At 50.4% G+C, this 24,107-nt stretch overlaps 1 protein-coding gene across 1 annotated transcript in view; it reads left to right on the top strand.

Annotated features, from left to right (window-relative positions):
* The window catches only part of UCHL1 (ubiquitin C-terminal hydrolase L1), a 287,246-nt gene that overhangs the window by 258,601 nt on the left and 4,538 nt on the right, over window positions 1-24,107 (top strand). The window contains exon 8 of the mRNA XM_069631750.1: window positions 5,705-5,763. Within this exon, the coding sequence (XP_069487851.1) occupies window positions 5,705-5,763 (59 nt within the window). The remainder of the gene's footprint in view (window positions 1-5,704; window positions 5,764-24,107) is intronic.

Raw genomic sequence — 24,107 nt, 5'->3', positions numbered from 1 at the left:
TCGGGTTGAGGGATCCTCGGATCCTTCTGGGCGCAGTGTTGAGGGACCAGAAGGTTCTTTTACCAGGTTTACACCCGAGGGGCTACACCCAAAAACTGGCAATATGTCCATGGGGCTATGCCCTAATACAGCAATATTTTGGGGCTATGCCCTAATACCAGCAATATTTGTCCGAGGGGCTATTCCCTAATACCAGCAATACATCCGAAGGGGGGGTGGGGTGGCCTATTTTATCAACCCCTAGGTCGAGGGTGTCTCCCCTATCGGGCCAAGGCCCGAGGAGCAGGGTAGGACTCGTGATCCACACGCAAGAGTCTTGGACGAGGCCAGGCCCAGCGGGCCAAGCACCACATCGCAGGCACGTGGCAGGCAGCTCACCAAAATGGCTGCTGCGCCAGAAAGGTACATTCGATGCAAATCCACGAATTCGGTAAAGAGTGTCAAGGTGGGACTGACCTCAACCAGGTACATGGCCTACAGTCTACCCTTCATTTGTGCAGTGCAGCTTTCCTTTGCCTATGGGCAGGGAATGCAGCGGCTCCAGCAGCCCCTTGTACCCTGTCGGTAACCCCTGCCACCTTTGGCCAGTAAGTAGGTGCTCTTGGAGAAGTTTCTCTGCCTCGAGTTCTCCCCCGATGGCGTCTGATAACCCCCATCTGAGAAGTCATCCCCCACAATGCTAGCCGCACCAGAGGCCCCAGTGCAGTTGCCGCCTCCGGCTCCACATCCAACTCCACAACTTCCTCAGCCTCCAGCTGCGGTCTCCGTACCCCTGGCTCCAGAGCCATCTACTGCTCCTCCACAAGATCCTACAGATCCGCAGGATGAGGATCCAGACACCATCCTCAGCCAGGGCCTTCATCAATGTTTTGCTGGCCTGGCGGAGTACCTGGGCCTCCCCCAATCAGAGGTCGAACAGCCGGCAGAGGGGGGTTCTGGCTGAAGTCCTCACGAGACGCCCCTCTGCCAATACGGGGATTTCACTGCAAACCAATGTCTCCCTGGCCAAGAAGGGTTGGCTCAAGCCCCACTTGGTCCAGCCGGTCAATCGATGCCTGGACGCAAAGTACAGGCAGATGGAGGGGGATACTCTTGCTCTCGACTCATCCTCGGCCACACTCGGTGATCGCTGCAGCATCACTATACTCCAAGCCTGTCGTCCTCCGCCTCCTCTGCGGCACTGCTAGGCAAGAAGAAGATCTTAGAGGCGTACGGCAAGATCTACTCCAACGCAGATGCCATGCTGGCTGCCGCCAACCAACAGTTATGGCAGGTAATTGCAGACTTCCTCCCGGAACGCCCCACCAAGTGCCAATTACACTTTAAGGCAGGGCTAGCAGAAGCCAAGCTTGTGGCACATGACCTCATGGAATCCAGTGGCTCATATCGATACCTCAGGCTGTGCCATCTGCATTGCCGCAAACAGCCTGGCTCCGGGCAACAAAATTCAACCCGGATGTCCAGGAGCGCATCGTAGATCTACTGTTCAACTTCCACTTTACGGACAAAAAGGAACAGCTCACAAATAGCAAAGTCTTTATCCATTCTTACAAGGACCTCGCCCAAATCGTACACCCAATCTCAGCAGTGCTCGGAAAAGGGTTGGACATATGGAGGGTGCCGTGGCTTCCAGGAATGCAGACTTGGGCAACCGGACTGCTTGCCATCTCAGAACCAGTGCAAACAAAAATGGAAATAAGGGCTTTTTCCAGTCCCCCCTCAGCGTTGGCCTCTGAGGGATAGCAGGCACGCCACACACCTTTGGGTCCGTGTCTCTAGTGGGTGGCAGGCTTGATCTCCATGCACAATTATGGCGCCAGAATTTCACGCACCCCTGGATCCTCTCCGTAGTATCCAGTGTACCGCCTTCCTATCCCAGCCTCTCCTCCCACAGGTTGTGACAGCAACTCTTGGAGGAGATCCGGTCACTCGTAGAGAGCCAGGCAGTGGAGGAAGTCCCAGCAAGGCTTTCGCTTCTACTCCAGGATTTTTGTCATTTAGAAGAACCAGGCGGGCCTGAGTTGTGCTGGATCGTTCCACCCTCAACCTCTCCCTACCCCTGCAAAAATTCAAGATGGTTACGCCAGCTTTTATAGCAGAGACATTGGACAGATGAGTGGATGTGCTCCCTGGACCTGAAGGACGCGTACCTGCACGTCCCGATTTCGCAGCACCTTCGTTCTTTCCTACGGTTCAGGATCATGGGCTACCATTTCCAATACAAAGTCCTTCCATTTGGCCTCAACTCGAGCCCCCAGGGTCTTTACCAGACTCATGAATGCTGTGGCGGTACTCTTCAGAGCGCAGGGCCTCCAGATCTACTCATACTTCGACTGGCTTGTCAGGGCTACATCTCCAGAAGCGGTTTGCCACTCTTCCCATGCGCTTATGAACACTGCTCGATCTTCTCGCTCAACCTCAAGCAGTCGCAGCTGCAGCCTACGCAGACTGACATTCCTGGGACTCATTTGGGACACGTGCTCAGGTTTTCCCGTCTGAAAACAATCTCGGCCATCAAGGGGGCCACTACCCACTTCCTCAGAAGAGAGGTGACCTCTGCATGGTGGTACCAACATCTCCTGGGTCTACTGGTGGCGGTCCTGTTGGCCGTGCCGCACACGACTAAAGATGAGGATTATTCAGCTGCATTTCACGGCCTCATGGAATCGGGGCTTGCAATCTGAGATTCATCAACGTTCCTCTATCTCTCCACCCAGACCTAACCTGGTGGTCCATGGACTGCAACCAACGGATGGGCAAGCCCTTTTGGCCGCCCTCTCCACAGGCCACCACCAGACTCCTCTCTCGGCCTGGGGAGCCACCCTGGACGATCTCTCGGTCCACAGTACCTGGACCCGACTGGAGCAGGAATATCACATCAATTGGTTGGAGCTGCTAGCCATCTGGCTAGTGCTCAGAGCATTCTTACCACTTCTCATCCAGACAGATCGAACAGCATGTACTACGTCAACAAGCAGGGAGGCACCAGATCCCCTCTGTGCAGACTGGCGATCAGCATGTGGGAATAGGCCCTGGAAAACATTTACCTCTCGGCAGTCCACCTCCCGGGGGATTCCAGCCTGGAGGCAGACAGGCTCAGCAGACTAGGAGAAGACAATTTAGAGTGGCAGCTAAGCGACCTCATTCAGGAGATCTTCAACAGGCGAGGTCACCCCATGTGAATCTCTTTGCCACCTGGCACAAGTGTCCCCAGTTCACATCCTGGCAGGGTCAGGACCCCGGCTCTCTGGGCGACTCATTTCACCTCCAGTGGACCGGCATGCAGGCCTTTGCCTTTCAGCCCACCCCCCTGATCCACAGTGTGAATTGCAAGATCAAGGAGTCAACATTCCGATTACGCCATGGTGGCTGGCCAGGCCATAGTTTTCAGAGCTGCTCAGCCTCTCGGAGGTGCCCCTATACACCTCCCGATTGGCCCAGCACATCTTCTGGTGCAGCAGGGGGGCAGAATCATCCACCCCGTGCCAGGGAAACTAGCCCTCACAGCATGGTACCTGAGCAGGTAACGCTTCGGCACCTTAGCCTTTCACAGGCCAATCTGGAGATCATACAGGGTGCCAGGAGCAAAGCCACCAGGGCCCAGTACAAAAGCAAATGGACCAGATTCTGCCACTGGGCAGACTCGAAGGGGAATTGACCCCTTTGCTTGCAATTTGCATGACTTGCTCTCCTTTTCAGTGCACCTTGCTCATTCGAACGTACAGGTGGGCAACTGCTGTACATACCTTGCAGCCATTGGGGCTTACAGGAACTCTGAGGAAGGCATTTTTCCCTCCTCCAACCCTGTCGGCAAAGATCTGACTGGTCTCGCTAGGCTCAACCCACCTGTCAAGAGACCGCACCCTGTGTGGCACCTTAACATAGTCTTGGGCGCCCTGGCGCACAGACCATTCGAGCCAATGGCGTCCATGGACATTAGGCTGGTCGGTCTTACCTCAGCTCGCAGAGTCGGCGAGATCTAGGCGCTGGTCACCTCTGAACCATATACCACCCACCTCTGAACCATATACCACCTTTCACAAGGACAAGGTAGTCCTGCGGACGCACCCTGTATTTATGCCCATGGTTCCATCTGCATTTCACTTGAACAAAGAAATAGTCCTTCCTACGTTCTTTCCCGATCCCAAGGACGAAACAGAGTGCTGCTCTGCCTGGATGTCAGGCGTGCCCTGAAATTCTACTTGGACAGGACCAAGGGCTTCCGCAAGTCAGACGCCCTGTTTGTCAGTTTCGGAGGCCAGGCTCTAAGGCCTCCATATCCCGCTGGGTGGTCTCTGCCATCAAAGAAGCGTATGAGCGCCAGCACAAGCCTGTCCCAGCCAACATGCATTGCCGCGCAGTCAGGCCCAAGGCAACAGCCATCGTATTCCAGCGCCATGTCGCTTGGCAAGTCATTACCAGGACAGCCACTTGCAAACATTACTGTTTGGATGCCAGCTCTAGATCTGATGCGGCTTTCGGACAGGTGCTTCTCAGGAACCTATTTGCTTAGGGAGGGTCTACTCTCCACTCTGGGGCTACAATCGGTTGTAATCGCCCATACAGTATGGAGGAAAGTGGGCGGGACGTAAGTAATTATAAGTCACTCACCGTAGTGACTAACGTACTTGGTCCATAGTCCCCTTTCCTCCATACGTCCCACCAACTTCCCCCTTAATACTGGTGTCATTAGGCAATGTTAAATTTATTGTCGACGCGTCAATGGGGCTGAGGTGTGGCACCAGAGGGTGGAGCCAGGGCAGCGCATGCTCCCTAGGCCGTGCCCACCTCTAAATTTAAAGGGGAAGGTTTTTTCTGGCAAAAAGTTCTCCCATCCCTTGGCAGTGATGCCCATACAGTATAGAGGAAATGGGACTATGGACGAAAAGTATGTTGGTAACTAAGGTGAGTAACTTATAATTTATTTTCTATCTACTGCCGTGGCAAGTTTATTTTACTGCACAATACTTTTTTTTTATTTTTATTTTTTTTATACTCAACTGGTGTTCAATGTCTTCTCCTGTATATTAACATTTATTTTTCGAATGTGTGCTAGCTGTTTTCAGTTTTTGCTGCTGGTCAGACTTACATTTCAAGATGTAAAACAACTGCTAGTAACGGGGAGAGCTAGCTGAGCTCAAAGGAACAAAGTATTGCTAAGCCCAGGAGCTGGCTCAAATAAAATCTCTCAAGATTGTTAACCTTTAGTTTTGGTACTTTGTTGTTTTGATTAGTTTGACTTCGTCATTAGCAGGAGAAGGTTATAGTGGAAGGTCCCTTAATGAATGTGAAGTGTTGTACTGCACATTTTACAACCCTTATCACCTCCTGAGTTTGATATATCACTAGTAGGTTGGAATTGAGGTCATCCCGGTTGCCTAGGTTTATGGTATTTCTGACACTGCCCACGTTTTAGGAAAACCCTTTTAGTGGGCAACAATTTGTAGTTCATCTGATTCCCCAATCTAAGGTATTGAGTTAATCGGCAGTTCAGTTTACCAAACTATTGCAAAATTGTAATCTGGTTTGTTTGCCTAATGAGAAATGAAGCATGTCAATTTCTAGAAATGCAAATGTGGAGTACTAATCTTACAAGTGATGCTGCGTAAATGATCCTGTTGGTGATTAACTGAAGGACACTTGCTAGAGAACTATTGTCTAATTTACTTTTCTGATGTATCTAAAAAAAACTGTCTCCTACCAGATGGACGAATGCCGTTTCCTGTACATCATGGTTCCACTTCTGAAAATGCATTATTAAAGGTATGTTGAATGCTTCATGAGCACTTCTTGACAGAGCTCTACCAAACATTCAGTAGTACAATTACTTCAAAAATGGAAGATTCTCCATTGCTCGAATAGCACTCATAGGGTTCTCTAAACAATCTAGTAATACTATATGTAAATAAAAAATGTGCCATAACCACTGCAGACTTAAATACACAACTACATTTCAGGAGGAGTACTTAGTCTTGCGAGCCATGGAATGTTTTTGTCAAACCAGATAGCAAAGGCTAGATCTGGTCCCTGAAACTTGGCTTCCAAGATGTTTTGGATGCACTCAATTCAACCTAGCCAGCACATAAAAACTTGCATTGTGGTTTTGGTCCAAAACATCTGGAGCGCCATAGGTGGGAGACCTCTGCTAGATGTTTGGTAATCAGAAGAGCAATGTTGCAAATGGACCCAGCTTCTGCTGAATAAGGATGGAAACCTTATTGCATTCTATAATGCTGGTTTAATTGTGACCTTTTCATTACAAAAACACCCAGGTCATTCTTTATGCTATAGCTTTCCTGCTCCCTTGTGCGTGGTCTGGTGCCTAACATTTCAGTATACAGCATTCCTTCCCGTTGAGCAACATTCATCAGTCACCTTCTAAAGCTAACCAATGCAATCTAAGTCAGTGCTGTCACCTTTACCCACCAGGGCTTTTTGCTATCCTTTATTACTATGTTAAAGAATAATTATGCTTTGGGCTGAACCTTTTGTGAAAGTGCCATAAAAATGATTAGTAGTACCTAATGTACTGGTACTAAATGTAAAAGGGCGCAGTGCAACTCGCTGAGGTTTAAACTTGATGGCAGACATCTGATGACCACTGGTTGCCTTTCTAGTATGTGCACACATGCCTGTCTGGTCAAATCATTCTCCAGCATTAAAATGTTTGAAGTGATATGTTTTGGGTGCTCTCAGGCTGTGCAGCCTTTCATTTACAGAAGCCAGTAAAAAAATTGCTGTCTGGCCACATTTTGTGCCATTTGCCCCTTCTCCAATTTGGTCTAGCAGCAGTCCTTTTTCTTTGCATTTACATATCCTGTCCCCTTCCTCCATACTTAAGAAGCTTCTGTCCTTCTGTAATTTACCATTTTGTAGCACCAGAAAAATGCCCTTTCTTGCAGACTAGATTGCCAGCGCATGTGGGCTTAGCTCAGCCTTCCTTTGCCCTGCACAAGCGTCACAATAGTCCTTTTCTCAGGTCTGGATCAGACACACTGGAGCACCCAGGCCAATTTTCCCACATTCTCAATTTTATTCCTTTCAGGTTACCGCAGTATAATTTTTTCATTCGAAGGGATTGTGTCCTGCGACGTATTCCTTATCTTAGATATCTCTTTCCAGCTTTGCTGGCCTCGGAAAATTTTTCTATAGAGGGCGCTGCGCGTCGATGTCCCTCGACAGCCGCCGTATCGACGTTGACGTCATCCTGCCTATAAAGGCAGCGCGCAGCGTCCGTTGCTCAGTTCCGTTTTTCCGCGCTTACTCAGTGCCTTGGAATATCGTTGCTCAGTTTCGTAGAGAATTTATCCCATTTCCTCGAGATATTCGATCCATACTCGATGGCTTCCTCGTCGGAACCGACGACCCCTCGGTCCGGCTTCAAAAAATGCTGAGAATGTGGGAAAAAGTCGCTGACTGACCCTCAGTTTGTCTGTGGTGTTTGGGAGCTGAACACCATTGTTCGGAGTGCGAGGATTGTATGTCCATGACGACTAAGTCCCTGAAGGAGCGTAGGGGGAAGCTGGAAAAAGGTAAGACTTCAAAAGCTTCTTCTTCCCCGACGAAGTCGAGACATTCGTCTCCTCGTCACCATTCGCGCTCCAGGTCTCTGAGTGGTTCCCATCACTCCTCGAGATCGAAGCACTCGAAGAGGAGACGTCGAAGATCCCCTTCTTCATCCTCATCTTCCTGTTTCTCCTAAGAGAATCCCTTGCCCCACGAAACATAGTTCCCGGGCTGAATGGGGGGAATTCCGCAAAAATTTGAGCGTCTTCGAGAAAGCGGCCTCGACCCCCCCCTCCCCCCGAAGACTGCCGAGAGCGATGTTCTGGTCGAAAGACCCGAAGGTCAAAAACGCTGCGAGTCGCAGTACCCGGCGAAGGAAGCTTCTTGTGCGTGTCACGAACCCTCGAGTAAAGCTATGACCTCAAGGTGCCATCAACGAAGGTTCCGTCAACGCCGCGGTCGGTGTCTTCGACGCCATTGTCGACACCGTGGTCGACGCCAAGGAAAGTCACGGTTGCGGCGCACCCAGTGGCTATCCCCAAGTCCGCGATGGCGTCGAGATTGTCGACTTCCTCGAGCAGAATCCCAATTCTATCGAGGTCCTCGAGGCCTCCGCCTTTGTTTTCGACGCCACGCTCGAAGCCTTCGTCAACGACATCGATGTTTGAGACCGATTACAAGTTTGGCACCCTCTGCCTTGGAGATGGGTTTCACTCTTTGTGAGTTCAGACCAATTGAGAACTATGTCCTCAATTATGGAAGAACTGTCTGACCAAGAAGACATTTGATTTGCAGGGACCACAGAATTTATGGGGTGGTCAACACCTTCACAGGCTTTCCAACAAGATGACCTCACGGATATTCTTGATAAAGGTCCACAGGAGGATCCTGTAGTGCCTTTTCATAAAGCTCTTCAAAGGAAAATCATGACGAACTGGGAAACCCCAAATTTCGTCCCGGCAGTAAATAAAAATGTCTACTAAATACAGGGTATCTTCTGCAGACCCGGAGTTTTTGTCCAGACACCCATCCCCAGAAAGTCTGGTGGTACAGGCAGCATCTTCTACTGACATCAAGACTGCTTACCCTACCGTCCCACAGGACAGGGACGATAAGAAATATGATGCTATGGCAATTCTTTCGGCATGTAGCATGGCGTTAAAATCTATTAATGCTACTTGCACCCTTGCTAGATTCAGCCATACACTTAGGGAGTGTGCTTCTACAGCGGCTGACTGCATCCCGGAGGGAGAAGAAAGGGAGGCGTTCCTGAATATCATACAGGACGGTAAAGACGCTATCGTGCGAATCCCTCCAGACGGGCATTGATTCGGCTGACAGTATCAGCAGAGCAATGGCGACAAGTACAACAACCAGGAGATTCGCTTGGTTGAGAGTCTGGTTTTGCCCCAGATGTGCAAGCCAGGCTCTTGAACATGCCATTCGATGGCTCTGCTTTGTTTGGGAAAAAGGCGGATGACAGTTTAGAAAAACTGCAAACCTCAAAGGCAGCAGCAAAATCTCTAGGCGCTGCAATCCGTCAGACACCTTTTCGTTCCACAGGATCCTCTGCGAGAGGCCAGTCCTTTCGCTTCTACTCCGCATTCGGAAGAGGTAGAGGACGACCGGCTCAAAGGGGACAAAACTACCCGAGGTGGCCGGGGTAGATATTCAAAAGCCGCAGCAACAGCAGGTGCCTCTTTACCATCGGCATCAGCCACCCCAAAACCACTCTGAGGACTTCCCTCACAAGACACGTGTAGGAGGCAGGTTAACTCAACATCTGGCAGAATGTCAGGCTATCACGTCAGATGCTTGGGCATTGGAAACAGTTGCCCAAGGTTACTGCCTGCCTCTCCTACGCATACCTCAGTCATCCACCGGTGATCAGCTCTCAAAAAGCTCCAGATCCGCTCCTCTTGCAGGAAATTTTAACCTGCTAGAGAAAGGTGCCGTAGAACCGGTACTTGTAGCGGAGAGGAACAAGGGCTGGTACTCCCCTTACTTTCTCATACCAAACAAAGACGGAGGACTTTTGAACAAATTCCTCAGGAAAGACAAATTCAAGATGGTAACTTTCTCTGATCCTTCAGGCCCTTCAGTTCCAGGACTGGTTGGTATCTCTGGACCTTCAGGACGCTTATTTCCATGTGCCTATCCATCTCAAACACAGGAAATACCTGAGGTTCGCAATTGGCAACTCTCAATCAATTTCGAGTGCTGCCATTTGGGCTGACCTCCGCCCCGAGGGTCTTCACCAAGTTAATGTCGGTAGTGGCTGCAAGTCTAAGGAGGGAAGGGATTCACGTCTACCCCTACCTCGACGATTGGTTGATCAGGGCTGTATCTTCGGATCAAGCTCAGATCCAGCTAAATCACGTTTGCCACTCCCTTCACAGACTGGGCTTCTCCCTCAATTTAAAGAAGTCACAAATGATACCATCGCAGAGACTCCAGTTCATCGGAGCGATCCTGGACACTTCCCTGGGAAAAGCCTCGCCACCAGAGGTGAGGGCTCAAGATATTCTACAGATGGTTACCAAGTTCCAAAATGCCCAACGTCTCCCAGCCTTCGACTTTTTGAGGTTGCTAGGCCTCATGGCATCCTGCATTTTCCTAGTGCCAGAGGCTCGCCTGAGAATGAGATCCCTCCAGTGGGCGCTGAGAACTCGGTGACAATTCTCAGGAAGAATGACCGATCTTCAGGTTCCCGACAGGGTGGCTCGAGACCTTCAGTGGTGGGCCTGTCAGGAGAACATTCTGAAAGAACAGTTTTGGCAACTCTGGGGAGGTGTCCAGACTAAGTGAGATGTTACTGAAGAGCAGCTTTTGCATCCAATTAGTTTGTCTTCGGGAAATCCACAGGAAGTGCGAGTTGGAATAGTTTGCTTCGATTAGCCACGCCCAACCCCACAAATGAGATCAACAACCAGGTTCCCCTATTAGAGGCTAAAAAAACAAGGTGATCTCAAGGGGGTCTGAGGTTAACCCAAAGGCAGACTGCATTGTTGATGTCCCCATCTAAACGGCATACAGTTAGTCTAAAGGATTCCACATGTGCTCCGAATCCTAAACTGCAATTGAAGGCCTCCAGACAAAACGGCAAATAGTTACTCTATCCCCTTCTCTCAAAATGGCAGCCTCGCAGGATCATGGCGACTCATTGGTACCAGTACACCTTTATAACACGGCTTAGGTCGGTGTCTAGTGCATTCATGGGCAGAGATCCCTTTGCACCAAGAGATTAATGTTTGACACATGGTAGAATTTTGTTGCGATTTCCCCCCCCCCCCTTCTCTATACTGTGTGGACCCTTCGTTGTGTGGCCTTTCATGGCAACGTGTTTGACTCTTGGAGACAAATTGACTAAACCATCACCATCCTCTGACACAGCCAAGATGCAGGCTTTTTTCAGTAAATTTCAGCATTAATGCACTCTAATCAGTAACTACTCGAACAGTTGATTTTAATGCATCTTTTCAGAAATCCTATCCTGCAACCTTGAAATATTCCTAAACCTGAGATACCTACCCCTCTGCCTCATGTAGCTCTAGAGCAACATCTGCCTGGCCACTACTACAGACCCAACATAATGTTAGATGGCAAGCCACCTTCTGGGCTTTCTTTCCATGACTGCTAGACTTTACTAGATGATCCTAGAGCAGAATCTTCAGCTGAGATAGGGGGATGGTACCAGGATCTTTTATCTGTTTAGGCATTGGAACATTTAGGATTCCACTTTACAAAAGATGTCTTTTCTGAAGCAATGCTTTGGGTGCAGCCATTCCTGAGCATATATGAGCCATAACATTGATTCTCAGAATGCCGCCTTTTGCATACTTGCTGTTAATGTCCACTATCTTTAAATGTAGTGGCTGTTACTATTACTCCAAGGCATCTCCTTTCAGTAAGGATGAATCGAAAGTGAGGAGTGAACTCTTCTGGAATTCAGCCCTTCAGTCAAGGCAAACCGGCTACTTTTGTCACTGCTATTCTAAAGCTCGGAAAGGATTTGAGTTTGAGCAGTATAAGTGGCTTCACTGCGAGAATAGTGGTACAGGATTTACTGTCCACGACGTGGCTAACTCTGCTAGACGTTTAGTGATTGGAGCTTACTAATGGATTTTTTCCTCCCACTGGTTTCTCATCTGATGCACATAGACCCGGCACAGTTCTGCCTGCACTGTATAAGACCTAGTAGCCAGTTCATAGCAAGGTGCCATGTCATGTGACCTCCGTTCGTCTCTCCCCGCCCCCACTGTTTGCTTCGGGAACTTCAAGGTTTTTTGTTGCCATGCCTGACCCAACAGGCTTCAAACCTTGCACGGATTGCTGCTGGCAGCTGTATCCGATCCACACTGGGTTTCTCCTGCTTGGATGAGTATTATAATGGCAGATTGTGGGTTGTCAGTCGGTGCACCTAAAGGTTCTCCAGGAAAGGGCGGAAAAGCTCTTCAGCTACATACACAAGGATAAGGGTGAAGTTGCATGGCGTTGCTTGTGGTTTGCAACTGTGAACTAAGGAAATGTAGCCCCATGCAAAAAGCACAGAAAAAGTATTTGCCAAGTGGATCTTCAAGAGCTGGCTACAGCTCCCCTGAGCTGATTGCCAATACTCTGCTCCATCCAGACCAATTTTAATTGACCATCCTTCTGGATGGACACAAATGGAGACCTTGCTACCACTTTACATGACATTACTCCGGTGCTAGAGTGGCAAAGGCCCGCCTATGCAGTTCAGGGAACTGGCAAAGCTCTGGCCTTTTGGCCACTCATGCTGCCTTTTGAGAGCTTGGTGATGCAGGCTACTACTGGAAGCCCGAGAACAGCTACCTTCTCCAGCATGAGCTCTTTTTCATTGTCCAGCTAGGAATCTTTTGAAATATTAAAGCAGTTAAGCCTTAAAGCTTGAACTGCTTGTCACTTTGTCATACTGCCTCAGCCAATGGCACTAGACCTCCTTAGGTACACCCCTGGAGGCAATCTTCAGATTTTTTTTATTTTTTTACTGCCGGTTATGTTTGGAGTCCTTGGCTTTCGCTCCTCAATTAGTGACTAATCAGTTTTGTGTGGCTTCAAACTTTGTTGTTCCTTCTGCCCCATCTGGGACTGCTCTGTAGTGGGGATCTGTTGCCAGAAAAGATCTAGACATTGAGGCCTTCCACTTGTCTTTGAGGCATCTTCCACACGGCTAAGCCTCAAGGACTTTATAGACAACACTAAAAAATGTATGTATTGGCTGTGCCGGGCCACAATGTGGATGCCTGCTCAATTTGGCAGGCCTTTTCCATGAGGACATGAAAGGCTCGTCCTATGTTTATTTGATTGGAGGTGGGTGCCAGGGCTTCTGCCTTCGCCTTGGTGTAAAGCCTTTCCTGTGTCAGGGTTGGCAGATCTATGGAAAACTCCCTCTGCAAAGAGGTCAAGGTCATATAAGGACACATCCCCAGGATAAAGGATCAAAAAGGATATGGGCAGAAGTCCAGCCTTAACTGCCTGTCCGTCGACTGCTGCCAGGACCACCGGCGTTTGTATCATCTGTGGCTCCAGCCACCATACCAATGCTCACAACAGGATCACTTTATACCAGAAGATCCACCAGTCGACAAGCTGCAAGGAAAAACTGCTGATTAGACTTGCTTCCAAGTCTACCACGACTGTGCCATCTACGATGACTAGTCGACCACCCCATCCGTGGTTATGACCACCTTTTCACGGTTGCATGCCTGCCTAGGCCTATTTTAATAAATGTGGTGATGTGTAGAGGGCTGTGCTGCTAGCACCTTGTTTGCCACAGCCAAAGGCTAAACTAGTATTTTCCCTGGTGTCTGACCACTGCGACACCACCTGTTCAAATTCTACAGGAGGATACCATGTCGGAAGAGAAGCCTCTGGAGTCTTTATTTTCAGATCAGGGGCCGAAGGAAAGTGGGGTCTGGCCTTATTCTACCAGCACCATGTCAACCGGTGCTGCCTTCACCACATCAAATTGTGCAGCCACCACTTGCACCTGCTGCTGTGCCTATAGTTCCTCACCAGACAAAATGGGTCCTTCTACGCACTTAACACTAGCAGTGAAACTATTCAACATCCCAGAAGAACAGAAAAAAGATTTCCTGTTCTCCAGCATAGGGTCGGCATGGATTCACATGCCATGAATATTCGCCGGCAGGCCTGGAATTCTCAGTAAAGTTTCACATAACAAACTGTATTTCGAATAGATTGTGTCCTTCCACATATTCATCTAAGATGGTCTTATTGTGCCAGCTTCATTGCTTCGGAAAAATGTTTTCAGCAGAGGCGCTGTGCAAGAGGTCATGGCTTCTATGTCCCTTGAGGCCGGTGTATCGGTCACCAGTAGTACACATGGCTTGTACTGCGCCCATTGGCTACAGTTCAGTTTTTCTCCAGAATTGGATCTTTCATGGATTCACATGCTTAGAATATTCCCTGTCGTCAGGCTGGGAACCCTCGGTACATTAAGATGTTTTCCATAGGATACAAGTGTCAATCTTTTCCTATCTATGTCGTTTTGGGCCGCTTACGCCTGCCCCAATAGGACGTAGCCGTATAAATATCCCCGCCTCCGCCGCTCCCTTTAGATTTCAACCGTCTTCCAAGTAGTGGGATCAACTCGTGTAATCTGCTATTTTTCAAGGTTGTTTTTTTTTTTCCGTTTTCTTTCCCAATGTCTGGGAAGGCGTTGTTCCGTCCGTGTGCTACATGCAGGTTAAAGGTGTATGAAGGAGATGGACATACGGACTGTCTGTATTGTCTCATCCTCATCATTTGGCGGACAATTGGTGACATTTGTAAAGGCTTCTTGCAGAAGACCCTGAAAGACCGAAATAGACGTCTGGTGACGTGGCTGAATGACAGAGCGGGAGCGTACCCTCCCTCGTAGGTAGGCTCTACAGTTTGGCCTTGAGAGCTAAATCTCTGGTGGTCCCCCGCCTCCTATCTACAGAGCCGCCGGCAAAGTCACGTTTGACGGAGAAAAGTTCCTCTGAGAAACATTCTACGAGGGAATTGTCATCAAAAACAAAAGCTTAGTCTTCCTCCTCGTCAGAAAAGGAGCGAAAATATCTGTTAAAGACCTCGGGTAACCATCATAGGTCATCCTCGCGTGGAGATTCGTCGAAGCATAAATCGAGCTCATAAAAGGCATAAATGCCGCAGGATTCTGCGCCGCAACCACTGTTGTCGTCGAGAGTTTGATGGTCTGCGCCCTCATTACCATCAACGCAGGGCATTTCTGCAGTAGCTCCGTCGATTCAGACTGTTGAGAAGTTGGCATCGTCAACGATGGCCCCTGCGGAAGGGTGGCAGCCGGAGGTGTACAATCCGATCTTACCAGAGACACGGTTGCAACAGGAGGCGGCCTTTTCCATATCATTCGTAGAAGATGACAGTGAATCGGTGGTTGGTCCAACGGAGCTTGGATTACAGGGGGTCAGCTCGTTGACGGTCTCAAGTAGGCGAAGTATCCCAGTTACAACACCTTTACTCAATCCCCAGGCAGTGGTGTCCTTGGAGGTATTGTCCACATTACGGACTCTATTGAGCCGATTGGACGTGAAGTTGCCTCAAGTTGGTGCTCCAGCAGTACATGCTATGCCAGCCACCGACGAGCCAGGTCCTGCCCCGGTCAATGGCTAGGATACCAACAGCCCTTCCGGTTAATGAAGATCCTCCACGCTCACACCCGGAGGAAGGTGAACTATCTGAGTCGGAACAAGGAGAGTCTATCAGACATATCCCCTTCAAGAGACCCGACATGGGAGTCTGAGGCTGAGATGGAAGCTCCAAGAAGTCCGGCTCAACCATCAACGCTGGCTGACATCGGTTCCTTTTAACAATGATGGGTAAAGCATGTACCGAGTTTGGCCTGGCACAGGGGCAAGCTTGGCTCAAATGCACAAACTTGCGACCAGAAGTACAATATAAAGTGCTCGATATGCCTTTTGAAGGGGAACAATTTGGGGAGAAAGACGAGGCCTTGAAAGGCATGAAAGAAGACTCGGACGCAGCACACTCTCGTGGAGCACTTCTTGTGGCAGAAGTTCGTTCTTTTCGTCCCTTTAGAGGGGCATCGGGAAATTCCCGATTTGTCATCTAGGGACCGGGGCTTCAGTAGGCCATCGTACTCCTCTCAAGGCTGTAGGCGAGCTATCCAAACTGCTCGATAAGGACGTGACTATCAAGCTTCAAGAAGATGTTATTCATAGTCTATGAAGGACAAGCAGTCAAAGACACAGCATTGACTAGCTTCAGGACATCCTGGGAGGCAGTGTCTCGCCGTGTCGACGAGTGGGAGAAGATAACATCAGACCGGTGGTTATTGGACACAGTGAAACTGGCCCACTCTTTGCAGTTCAAAAGCATGCCACCGCACATTCCACCTGTGTTTTCGGCGCAGCCACATCTTCAAATATTACAACAAGAAGTGGTGCGTATGCTACAAAAAGGGGCTATGGAATTGGTCCCGGTGGCTGAGAGGTCAGGGACTAAAAAATAAGTTCAAGATGCTTACACTTCAGGAAGTTATCCGATCTATCCAGTAAGGTGATTTTCTGGCGTCGTTGGATCTGCAGGATGCATAAGTTCATATACCAATGTGTTTACGGCACAATTTCTGAGGTTCGTAGTCGGACGAACCCACTATCAATTCAAAGTACTCCCATTTGGACTAAAGTCATCCCCCAGGATGTTCACAAAGTGTTTGGCTCCAGTAGCAGCTTGGTTAAGAAGACAAGGTCATCATGGTTACCCTTATCTGGACGATTGGTTGCTAAGGGGGTCGTCTCCAATGATAGCGCAAGCAAGTCTAAAGGCCACCATGCAATTTCTGCAACAGTTAGGCTTTGCGATCAACTTCGAGAAGTCCTCATTAACTCCCTCCAGGAACTTGGTTTTTTGGGTGTGGAGTTAATCAGGATTGGTGAAAGCATTGGAGAGAGTTCACAAACTCCTGCTACAGGCAAAGGAGTGGAAAGTCGACACCAGGGTGTCGGTAAGGAAATGTGTCATTACTAGGGGCCATGGCGTCGTGTATCCCCTTTAGTAAGCAACTGTTGGCTCTTCATGGGACCAATTCAAGAATTTCTGGCAGACCGATGGTCCCAGATTCGGGGGCTTTGGTCAGACAAATTGACTATCAGCAGCGGGCTTCTGCAAGCACTGCAATGGTGGCCAATCTTTGATATCGAGAGGGATGCCCCTGCAGGAACAAGAGTTTCAAATAACCGTAGTGACGGATGCTTCTCTGACTGGATGGGGAGCGCATCTGGAGTCCCTGCAAGATCTGTGGTCGTCAAAGAGTCAACCCTTCATATCAACTTGCTGGAATTGATGGCGGTACGTTGGGCCCTGAAGTCCTTTTTACCACACACAAGGATCGGTCGTGAGAATATTGACTGACAATACAACGACAATGTTCTACCTGAGAAAGCAGGGAGCTACTTGTTCCAGGACTGTCTTGACCGAAGCTCAAGAAATATGGCATTGGGCTCTCGAACAGAAGATAAGTATATTGGCCTACCATCTGCTGGGAGTAAAAAATGTACAAGCGGACTCTCAGCAGAGAGGTGAATTAGCTGCACGAATGGGAGTTGAACGACCAACAGCTGGTGAATGTTTTCAAAAAATGGGGTCAACCTTCCCTGGATCTCTTCGAGAGAACCAGTGCGCACAGTACGCGATCAGGTGGCCACAACCCGACTCACTGGGAGAAGCATTCTCCTTCCCGTTGACGGACACGTTTTTGTACGCGTTCCCCCATTTCCACTCATACAACGAACTCTACAATGGATTCACAAATACTGATGTCGGGGTGATCTTAGTGGCTCCATATTGGGCGAGACAGTCGTGGTTCTCCGACCTGCTCAGCTGTTGATAGCGCAACCAGTGAGGTTCCAGATGTTTCGGAATCTTGTATCTCGAGACAAGGGGGCAGTGTGGCATCACGATCCGGACTGACTCAGCCTGACTTCTCAGAATTTGGTACTGTAACCATTTCATCGGACTGTCCAATTTTACAAGCAGCGCGGGCTCTGTCCACGAACTCCTTCGTTGCCGGCTGAAAGGACTTAGCACTCACTGGATGTGGCTCGAGCACTGAAGTTTTGTGGCCCGCACAAAGTTTCCAGAAGACGAAGACCTCTCAGCTTTTTGGGAACCATGGGAAGGCCTTGTCTAAGGCTTCCATCTCCAGGTCGCTCTCAAGCTGCATCACTAATTGTCAATGGTTGGCAGACTGACAGCTGTCTGGCTGTCCAAGCCCATTCTACCAGAGCAATTGCTGCAACTGCTTTCCTGTCTCGTGTGCCCCTGCTGGACATCTGCAGGGCTGCTATGTGGAGGTTGATGTACACCTTCACGAGAGTCTACTGCGGTAACGGGGATTCCAGGGAGGGGTACAGTCGGCCAAGCAGTGCTACCCAACCTGTTTGCTTGAAGGTGACCCTGGTGAGGACCCTAGAGGGATTTCTTCTCCAGCATGGGGTCTGGCATGGATTCACATGCTCATGAATATTCCCCGTCAGGCCAGGAATCCTCGGTATAGAAAAAATCAGTATCAGTTTCGATTCTGATCTTTCTAGTAACCAATCACTGGTCTCTGGGTCATAGTGCCCCCAGCCAATGACTGCCCTCTCCTTAAGCCCCGCCTCTGGCAGCCATCCTCAGATTTTTACTGCACGTTCAAGTGTTGGGAGTCCTCGTGCTGTAGCTCTCGAGCTTTTGCTGCGTTTTCGCGCTTTTTCAGGAGATTTTTCAAATTTTTCGGTTAAATAGAGCCTCAAGCTCCACCGTTTCTACATCCAATCAATGGGGATTCGTTTCAGAGTTTTCTACGTCCCTCAAGGGTGAAGATTTCGTCGAGTTGCGCTTTTGGAGGATTCCAGAAGTTCTGAGGCCTACCCCGGACATGGCCCAGGAGAAAGGAAGCTTGACGCCCGGGAAGCTGTTCAGGACCTGCCCTGGATGCCAGCTTCAGAATGTTTTCAAGGAGGACGAGCATTCGTTATGTCTCCATGAGGACAAGACGCACACGGAGAAGGACTGCATTTTGTGGGAACATGTTGGAGCGGACCATGCAGGATCGCCACCTCCGACTCGCCAACTGGCTGGAAGGGAAGAGCCCGTCAGGCGAGAAGAAGAAAAAGAAGTCTGAGCGGTCTTCTAAATCCTGTGAGGGCACCCGGCGACGGGGGCCCAACAAAAGGCCAAGCACCGTGAGTCCGCGGGCACCGGGAGCGCCAAACGGTCGGGCGCCTTGGCTGCCAGGCAGGGTGCATCCTCCCCGGTGCCATCAACGATGAGCCAAGGCTATGGCTCAGGTAAGAGGTCGAGAACCTGGCGAAGCTTCTGGAGAGGCCCTGGTCGATCTCGGAGATTTTGGCAGAGGGGGGAGCAAGGCTCTGAAGGATGGACCCCATCTGAGGAGACATGAGAAACTTTCCAAAAAACCTGTCCTCACGGTAGGTGGTATTGACAGTAACTAGCAGCTGCTGGGGCCTGTGCATATTCTGCCTTGCTGGTTGCAGGGTAAATCTGCCCTGCGACGCTGATGGATAGGCTGTAGGCAAGCCCTCCCGGCAGGCAGCACCACAAGTCACCACGGATTCCTCCCTGGAAGGCTGGTGCGCTACCCTGGACAACCGCAGCGTTCATGGAGTCTGGTCCCTCCAGGAGCAGGGGGCCATATCAACTGGCTGGAGCTGGAAACTATCTGGCTCGCTATCTCAGATTTTGTGCTGCTGATCTGTGGCAAGGTGGTCCTCATTCAGAGAAGTCCACCAGCATTGATTACATCAACCAGCAGGGTGGCACCAGGTCCCCTCCTATACGACCTAACATGCAGCGCCAACATTATCGCCTGAAGGCAGTCAGTTGGTTTTGTATTTGAGTCTCATTGCATCAGCAAGGCCTTAGGTTCTAGGTTGGAGACACTATTGCTTTCCAACATAGCATCCAGTAGATCTTGCTCTGTTCCTACAGTCCGACACAGATGTCTAGCAGTAAATGCAAGATTAAGTTTGCCAGAGTCGTACCTCCTTGCCATTGATACCATGACGGAGAAGGAAGATCCCTTTCAGGCCCTGCACCAAGTGCAGGCTACGGAATGTTTGTGGAAGAAACACCTGCAATGCCTCTGTCTGCATACAGACCACAAAGGAGTGGTTTCTCCAAGACGGCGAAGGACAGGCACAGTAGAATGGCAGCAGGGCTGAACGCCAAGGCCCCTGCCCCTTCTCCAAGCAGGGTCATGCCTCACCCAGAACCGACTGGTCTGAGGAGCAGTCTTCTAGGTCCTTTGAGGGTGCCTCATCCATGGGGGCGGGCCCAAGACCAATAACTGCAAGTCCGGGGTCTCAGCGGAAGCAGGTCCCACAGTAGCCAGGGTGCGCTCGACATCGATCCAACAATCGAGCTCCTCAAAGGAAATCATCCAACCCGCCTAAGCTGCAGGTGAAGGCAGAACTGCCGGAGAAGGCCCAGCTGAGGGATGTCTCTGGACATTCTCCAGCATTGGATCTTTCATGGATTCACATGCTTAGAATATTCCCTGTCGTCAGACTGGGACCCCTCGGTACACATATATGGCCTTTTCCTATAGGAAAACTTCTGACACTTTTGTGTCCTATCTACGTCCTTTTAGGACCCGCCTACGCATGCTCCGCAGGCCGTCCCAGTATAAGAGGCCCGCCCCTGCGGTTCCCCCTCAGATTTCAACCGTCTCCAAAGTAGTGGGATCTCCTCGTGTTCTTACTATTTTGTACTAGGTTGCCTTATTGGTTTTTGTGTACGATATGTCCTCTATCAGGAAAAGCGCTGTTCCGTCCATGCGCGACGTGCGGCTTGAAAAAGGTTTACGAGGGGGACGTACATATGGATTGTATATATTGACTCCACCCTCACCATTCGGCGGATGCCTGCGACATATGCAAGGGGTTTTCTCAAAAAACCCTCAAAGACCGGAACCGACGCATGGTGGCATGGCTGAATGAGGGTGCGGGGGCATACCCCCCTCGGAGGTAGGCTCCACACAGTCTGCAAACATCACGCCACGCAGCCTCGTCGGAACCACCGGCGAAGAAATCTAGACCGTCGGAAAAAGAGTTGTCTGGAACTCACTCCACTACAGACTCCTCGTCAAAGAAGTCATCCTCATCAAGAAAGCATGAGAAGGAAAGGAAATCCTCCTCTGGCGATCATCACAGATCGACCACGAGTCGAGTAAAAGCGGGCACAGTGTGGAGAAGGCGGGACCGCCAAAACCACCTGTCCCGTCGACAATGGCGTCGACGAGAGCCTCGTCGACAGGGGTCCTACAGGAGGCCTGGAGGCCTCGACCCTTCCCTCCCAGAGGCTTTGCTACAAGAGCAAGCTATGTTGCTGTCCTCGGAGGACGAGAGCGAGAGAGTGGCTGGCCCAGCAGACCTAAGGCTACGAGCGGCTGCCAAGTCGTCGACGGGTGCATCCGTTACACCGGCATCTGCCCCTCTCCTCAAGCGGTTTTGTCATTGGTTATTCTGTCCTCGCTACGGTCGTTGGACCAGCGACTTCCCCAGGTCAGCCTGCCAGTCTCCCGTCGACGAGCCGGGCCCGTCCCGTCAACCGCCGCACTCACGCACGCCAATCAACACTGGCGCAGGAGGAAGGTGAGCTGCCAGATTCGGAGTCGGACAGGGGGGCCATGTCAGAGGTCTCTTTATCCCCCTCCAGGGATCCTACCTGGGAGTCAGAGGCGGAGTTAGAAAACCCCAGAAGCCCAGCTCACCCGTCCCCTCCGGACGACATTGCGTCATTCCATTCGATGATGGAGAAGGCATGCAAAGAATTTGGTCTGTCCCAGGAAGAAGAGAAAAGGGACTGGTTTTTTTTTTTCGACCACATGGGCAAGAGAAGGTCGGTGTTCTCGATACCGATACTTGACCATGTATGGAAAGAGGGGTTGCAGACAATGAGACACCCATTCTCAGAACCAACAGTGAAATGACGCCTAGAAAAAAAGTTTAAGGCTCCAGAGTCTACACCCAAGTGTTTATCCTCTCAACCAACACCAGATTCGGCGGCGGCGGCGGCAGCGAGGAAGGCAAAGGCACAGCACAAGTGCACGACTCCACCCGAGAATGAAGCGAGACGCCAAGATGCCTTTGGCAAGAAAGTGCTCTGTGGGAGCGACCACAGTAAAGGCCGCAAACTCTCTGGCAATTGTGGCCAGATACGATAGGGAGATGTGGCACAGGCTGGCTCCGCTGCTTGATCATCTTCCAGAAGAACAGAGGAAGGCGGCGATGCTACTGGTCCGAGAGGGTGAGGAAGCCTCAAATCGCGCAATAAACATCGCGGTGGATCTTGCTTAGTCTGGCTTCAAGCAAGTCAATAATGGGGTCGTATTACATCGACAGTCATGGCTGAAGTGTACTTACTTCAGGCCAGAGGTACCATACAAGGTCTTAGATATGCCCTTTGAGGGAGACCTTCTCTTCGGTGAGAAGGTGGACGAGGCCCTGAAAGGGATGAAAGAAGATTCGGACACGGCACGTTCTTTGGGTGCCCTCCAGAGTGGCAGGAGCTACAAGTCCTTTCGCCCCTTTAGAGGGGCTTCAGGAAATTCAAGATTCTCTTCTGGAGACCGATCCTTTGCCAGATCGGCTTTCCCCTCCCAGGGGTACCGACGTGCCTCACAATCGGCTAACCGTCGACGAAACTTCCAGTCTTCCAGAAAACGACCATCATACCCATCGTCGGCGAGAGACAAGCAAACTAAAGATCAGCAGTGACGTTCCACAACCCGTTCTGGGGGGAAGAGTTTCAGCGTATGTCGACGAATGGGAAAGGATAACGACGGACCAATGGGTGTTAGACACTATAAGACACGGACACTCTCTTCAATTCAAACACAGCCCTCTGCAAATTCCACCTGCGTTCACCGCTCAGTCCCATATGAAGGCACTGCAACAAGAGGTTACACATGTTAGCGAAGGGAGTGATGGAATTAGTTGCAACATCACAGAGAGGCCAAGGAGTCTACTCAAGATACTTTGTCGTAAAAAAGCCGAACGGCAAATGGCGTCCCATTCTAGACTTACGCGATCTCAAGTCCTTAAAGAGCCTGAAATTCAAGATGCTCACTCTGCAGGAAGTGATCCGCGCAGTTCAAAAGGGAGATTTCCTGGCGTCCCTGGATTTACAGGATGCATATTTCCATATTCCAATGTGTCAAACACAGGAAATTCCTACGTTTTGTAATAGGGCAAACCCACTACCAATTCACGGTTCTTCCTTTCGGGCTCAAAACCTCCCCCAGAACGTGCCTGGCTCCAGTGGCTGCCTGGCTAAGGAAGCAAAGCCACCATGTATACCCATACCTCGACGACTGGCTGGTAAGGGGATCCTCCACAGCGTCGACCAACACAAGTCTACAAGCCACCATGCAGCTTCTACAATGGCTAGGATTCGCCATAAACTTCGAGAAATCCTCTCTGCGGCCATCGAACGCTGGTATTCTTGGGGGCACAGTTCGAGACTCAGAAACCTTCTCTCGACAGGACCTCGAGACTCATTCAACAGGCGGCCCGGCTACGGCGAAACACCAGGATCTCAGTGAGAAAGTATGTTTTGGTCCTAGGGGCCATGGCATCCTGCATCCATCTGGTGAGAAACTGTTGACTTTTCATGAGGCCAGTCCAAGAATTCCTCGCAGACCGATGGACACAGGCTCAGGGATCGTGGTCGGACAGGATAACAGTCGACGACAAGCTACTTCGGACCCTTCAGTGGTGGCAGAGTTCCCACAATCTGAACAGCGGTGTGCCCCTACAGGAGCCGGAGTTTCAGAGCACCATAGTTACGGATGCGTCCCTAACCGGATGGGGAGCGCACATGGGTGCTCTCCAAACGCAAGGTCGCTGGTCTCCAACGGAGTCACTCCTACACATAAACGTACTGGAACTCAGAGCGGTACGATGGGCCTTGAAGGCGTTCCTACCACACATCAAGAGGTCGCGGGTGCGGATACTGACCGACAATACAACAGCCATGGTTTATCTGAGGAAACAAGGTGGGACACGATCAAGAACTCTCTCCATAGAAGCCCAGAAAACATGGCATTGGGCATCGAAGCACGAAATCTCCCTCGTGGCTCATCACCTTCCAGGAGTGAGGAACTGCCAAGCCGACTCCCTCAGCAGAAACATGGCCCAGATACACGAGTGGGAAATGGACACGGGTCACTTGAAGAAAGTGTTTGAGAAATGGGGCCACCCCCCTCTGGACGCCTTTGTGACCAAAGAAAACAAGAAATGCGAGAAATTTGCAAGCAGGTGGCCCCAAGAGGATTCGGTGGGTGAGGCGTTCTCCTTCCCATGGACGGACATGTTCCTCTATGCTTTTCCTCCGTTTCCCCTCATATGGAAAACAATACAGTGGATACGCAGATGCAATTGCCGGGTGATTCTAGTGACACCATACTGGCCGAGGCAACCGTGGTTCTCAGACCTCCTCCATCTGTCGCTGGAACATCCCATAGCGTTTCCGAAAGTCCCGTACCTTCTATCGCGGGACAGAGGCACGGTGTGGCATCACGACCCGGA

This window comes from Ambystoma mexicanum, chromosome 6q (assembly GCF_040938575.1).
Source record: "Ambystoma mexicanum isolate Mex_15411 chromosome 6q, UKY_AmexF1_1, whole genome shotgun sequence".
Taxonomy (NCBI): Eukaryota; Metazoa; Chordata; class Amphibia; order Caudata; family Ambystomatidae; genus Ambystoma; species Ambystoma mexicanum.
Note: the sequence above shows the minus strand (reverse complement) of the source record. Positions and strands in the feature narration are given on the sequence as shown.